The sequence below is a fragment of the Clarias gariepinus genome, chromosome 24, assembly GCF_024256425.1.
Source record: "Clarias gariepinus isolate MV-2021 ecotype Netherlands chromosome 24, CGAR_prim_01v2, whole genome shotgun sequence".
Classification (NCBI taxonomy): Eukaryota; Metazoa; Chordata; class Actinopteri; order Siluriformes; family Clariidae; genus Clarias; species Clarias gariepinus.
The window spans coordinates 25,460,001-25,465,000 of record NC_071123.1 but is presented as its reverse complement, the minus strand read 5'-3'; the positions used below and the strand labels follow the sequence as shown (position 1 = coordinate 25,465,000).

Below are 5,000 nucleotides of genomic sequence, written 5' to 3'. Positions count from 1 at the left end.
CCTTCTGATTTCACCTGACTCATTGAAGAAGAGAAAAGTGTGTCTCTGATTAAAAGTGTGTAAAACCTCTGATAAGCGAGACGCCTTTACGCAGGAAGTGAACGAGTGGACGAGACTGACACTGACTCGATTACTTTACTGAGTCGATTAGTAAACTGAATCAGTTGCAAACAAAACGTGTGTATCACAGTCAGATCGAGTATTATTTCAACAGTGTGTGTGTGTGTGTGTGTGTGTGTGTGTTCCAGCTCTCCCAGCTCTCAGGTGCTGTTACACTTTGTAAATCAGACTGGAACAAAGACGAGCGTCACGGCAACAGAAGGAGAATCTCTGCTCGACATCGTCATCAACAAAAACCTCCAAATCGACGGCTTCGGTATGTGTGTGTGTGTGTGTGACATCATGTACATTCCTAATAAGTGTAAAGTCTTTAGATTATTAGCTAACCTTTCCATCAGGACATCATAATTATTATTATAAAATAATTAATTTCCAGGTGCACAGGGTTAGTGCATAATGAAACTATTTTCATGCCTGAATGATTTGATTGAATTATTATTTCTAAACAACAGCCCTGTATTCTAATAAGGAGGTGTGTGTGTGTGTGTGTGTGTGTGTGTGTGTGTGTGTGTGTGTGTGTGTGTGTGTGTATTAGGGGCGTGTGAGGGGACGTTAGCTTGCTCCACGTGTCATCTGATCTTCGACGAGGCCGTGTACGAGCGCTTGGAGCCGACGGCTGACGAGGAGATGGACATGCTCGATCTCGCCTACGGACTCACCAGGACGTAAGATTCTCATTGGTTAATTCAGGAGACAATCCGATTGGTCCAAACTCTACACACAGTGTTTAAACAGTGTTTATGGATCTGCGCTCTGATTGGCAGGTCACGTCTCGGGTGTCAGGTGATCGTGGAGCCCTGGATGAACGGCATGACGGTGCGAGTGCCGCAAGGGGTCAAAGATCGACGAGTGACACAGGAGGCGAAGGACAAACAATGATACACATGAATCCCACCGCACACACACCCCTCCAAAAACTAACGCTAAATGTATTCTAACTTTTTACTTTATGAGAGCTCGAGATCTAATGCTAGTGTGTGTATTTGTATTAACACTAACACTACTAACGCACATGTGAAGAAAAACACACAAAGTCCATCCATTTAAACGTCCGTTTATTTATTTACTCATCCAGCAAAAATCCATCAATCCATCATCAATACCTCATACCATCCATCCATCATCCGTCTATCCATCCCTTAATACACCAATCCATGCACCGCCCACACACTCATCCATCTATCCATGAACCATTCATCCGTCCACCATCCGTCCACTCGTCCATCCACTCGTCCATCACCAATCCATCCATCTCTCACTCCATGCCTACACCATGCAACCACAACCCATCCTCCCATCTATAAAATATTCATCCATCTGTTATTTCCTGAAGGGCGGGGTCTCTGGGTGAGTAGTGACTCCTCTCTTGGGGTATTTGACAAACTGACACCCAGTGAGAGCGAGTGTCACACACAGTCTGTCAAATACTCGAAGAGAAGAGTCTAGAGCGCCGCAGGGGAGACGGACCTGTGGACTACAACAACAACAGCATGTTAATATACTACAGCTTTCTCTCTCTCTCTCTCTCTCTCTCACACACACACACACACACACACACACACACACGCACACACACACGCACACGCTTGTCATTCTTTAATAATGATAATAATAAAAGTCGAAATGTAAAAAAGATTGGTTTCATTTCATCAGTTTTTTTTGCTCATTTTCAAATGCTTCTTTTTAAATAGCAAATGTTACATCTTAAAAGTTAAATAAATAAATAAAATATTGAATCTAAAGATTTTAATTAGGAAACAAACATTTTTCTTTCTTTTTTTTTCTTTTTATGTTTTGAAGACGTTGACGGTGATAAAAACTTTGTTTTAGAGAAATTGTGAAATATCAAGGCAAGTTTCGGTTTCTTTCTGTAACAAATGAAATAACCAGGGGGGTACTAACTTTTGCACACAACTATAGATGTTTTTATTTTTGCATTATTTTAGCCTGAACTCTGGGACGGTTGCTTTGGGACGAGGCAGTGGGTCTGGAGCTTCATGAGGTAAAATCACACGTTTTAATACGACGGATTAATAAATAAACAAACTAATTACTTAATTAATTAATTTGCGGATCGGACGCTGTAAGAGGAACGATGAATACCGAGTCATGAATGTATAAAGATTGTAATGCGTGATATAAAGGTCGTGATGCGTATTTGATTGTTAAACACGAGGCGATGACTTTTTGGGGAACTCAGAGTTACATCACTTTTATTTATTAACTTTTAATAACGAGGGTTAAATCGAGGTTTTCTCTCTTTTTCTCCTCTCAGTTCGGTTCAGCAGAACAACAACAACAATTATAAAACATGTTCTTTCGGGAGCTTCATTGAAACTCTTGGTATGTTCACATATCTCACTGTGTTTTATATTAAAACATGTGAAAGTTGTCGTATTTAACCGGATTAATCCGCCTCACACAATCTGCCTCTAAAACACTTGACTTCAATAACCGAGTAATTAAAGACTTTGCTTCTTTTATGACGACATTAAAGAACTAAGACGTTAACGTATAAATAAAGATATAACACACCCACCCACACCCACACACACACACACACACACACACACACACTTTACCCCATGCGTCTGTCTCTCCTCCGGGCATCAGCAGCGTTTCTAACGAGGCGCCGGCGAGACGCTCCAGTCCAGGGATGAAGATCAGGAAGGTTCCTCCGTCCGTTCCTCAGTGTTCAGAAAACAGACCGGCGTTCAGGCCGGCCCTGGTGTGTGTGTATTGTGTGTGCATGCGTCCGTGTGTATGTGCATGTGTGTGTCTACACCAGTAAAAGAGTGTGTGTGAGGCAGGGGTGATCGTTAATAAGACACAGAACTCAAGAGGAAGTTGAAATAAGGAAGATAAGAAAGAAGCTCTACAAACCAGGAAATATCTGGGGCTGAGATGACAACACTGTGTGCGTGTGTGAGTGTGTGAGTGTGTGTGTGTGTGTGTGTGTGTGTGTGTGTGAAAGCTGTTGTGAAATGTGAGAAAAAATAAAAAGGTTTGACTTGAGTTTGCAAAAGTCGCCACAAACTCTCCCGCCAAAAAAGTGTTGAGTTCACACTTGTGTGTGTGTGTGTGTGTGTGTGTGTGTGTGTGTGTGTGTGTGTGTGTGTCTGTGGGTGTGTTTGTAAGAGAGAGATAGAGATAGAGAAAGTAACATGCTCAGTTGTCCAGGCCTGTACATAGGGGACGGAGAGTTTGAGAGAATTCACCAGATAATTCAACAACACTCTCAATAAACACCGACTCTCTTCATTAAATACTAACATTCTCTATTTAAACACCATATTGTCCATTTATACAACAATTCAATTCTATTTTATTTGTATAGAGCTTTTAACACTGGTCTTTGTCACAAAGCAGCTTCACACAATCAAAAGAGTTATTTAAGTGTGTATGAGATGTGAGTGTGTGTGTGTGTGTGTGTGTGTGTGTATGAGATGTGAGTGTGTGTGTGTGTGTATGAGATGTGAGTGTGTGTGAATCAGAATGATCAGATCGTCCCTGATGAACGAGCCGAGGGTGACGGTGCTGAGGGAAAAACTCCCTGAGATGGTAATAGGAAGGAACCTTGAGAGGAACCAGACTCAACAGGGAACCCATCCTCATCTGGGTGATAACAGATAGCAGGGATTGATCTGCACTCATACTGTGTGTTAGGAGGCTGGAAGTTCAGTATAACAGGAGATGTGGAGAAGCTCATATGGAGTCCAGTTGGTTATTGGAGGCTCAGGTAGACTGTAGGAAACTCCAGTCCTGAACTATCGAGTGACTGCAGCTGTCTGTATCAGCCAAGTACAGGACCGTCTTCATGGTGAAGTGGAACCGTCCCCAGTCACCACACGCACCACGGGCGTCCATGTGACCAGATCTCCAACCAGAAGTGGGACACCAGGACGAGTCAGAACGTCCAGAGAGGGTTTGGATCACTGAGAGTGAGAGAAGAAGTGATAACAGTTGGGTCTGGTCACAGTCACACAGTGTATAAGGTGAATGTATATTAAGTGCAAACAGGGACTCCGTCAGCACTAACTATGACATCATGCTCAATAAAAGACCAACATTTTCAATTAAAACTCCAACATTCTGCAACCAACAGCACCCGTCTCCATTATCATCATCCCCTTTCTCACCAACATCTCCCACCACCACAAACATCAAAGACCAACTTCAAAGCCTTACTCAACACCAGACTCAAGTGTGTGTTTCTTTGGTCTATAATAACACACTCAGTGAGATTTGTACTCAGGAGAAAATGGACGCACTTTAATAAAAGTTAAAGTCTGAAGACACACAAGTGACCCACAGTGATGGACCACATCACAATGTGTGTCTTTTTTTTCGTACTCTAATGGTGATGTGTGACAGAAGCAGCAATTTCCATCAGTATGCGTGTGTGTGTGTGTGCATGTGCGTGTGCGTGCATGCATGTGTGTGTGTGTGTGTAAGAGTGTGATGTGTGAAGAAAGTCAGTTAAACTGACAAAAAAAAAGTGAAAAGCAGAAATAAAGCCCTAAAAGGTCCGTCGTTTTTCAGGACGTTTGCTTTTCTCTCCACTTGTTTTGATTACATCGACTAGACTTCAGTCTGATAACTTTTTATACTTATGTGATTTGGTTTTTCTGTAGCGCAGTGCCAACAGATCTCTACTGCACAGAACATTGTCTGTCTGTGTGTGTGTGTGTGTGTGTGTGTGTGTGTGTGTGGCACAACACCTTAAGTCCTGTAAGGTGTGAGTTCAGGCCTTGAGCTTGTTTTTCAATAGATGCTCCATCAGGATGAGGATCAGCATCTCGAGTTCTTTGTCATGTTCCTCAAACCGTACCTGAACAGTATGTCAGGGTGCATCATCCTGCTGACAGAGGACACTGCTG

General features: G+C 42.6%; 1 protein-coding gene and 1 long non-coding RNA gene across 2 annotated transcripts in view; one reads left to right on the top strand and one right to left on the bottom strand.

Moving 5' to 3' along the window:
* fdx1b (ferredoxin 1b) overlaps positions 1-1,021 on the top strand; it is a 2,820-nt gene extending 1,799 nt beyond the window's left edge. The window contains exons 2-4 of the mRNA XM_053485574.1: positions 249-376; positions 656-785; positions 885-1,021. Coding sequence (XP_053341549.1) covers positions 249-376; positions 656-785; positions 885-999 — 373 coding nt within the window. The 3' untranslated portion in view covers positions 1,000-1,021. The remainder of the gene's footprint in view (positions 1-248; positions 377-655; positions 786-884) is intronic.
* Positions 1,022-1,158: 137 nt separating this feature from the next.
* On the bottom strand, positions 1,159-2,936 carry LOC128512343 (uncharacterized). Its single transcript, XR_008356286.1, has 2 exons — positions 2,703-2,936; positions 1,159-1,594 (listed from the first exon to the last, which is right to left on the bottom strand). It is a non-coding gene; the product is annotated as an uncharacterized LOC128512343 (long non-coding RNA).
* Positions 2,937-5,000: the final 2,064 nt, after the last annotated feature.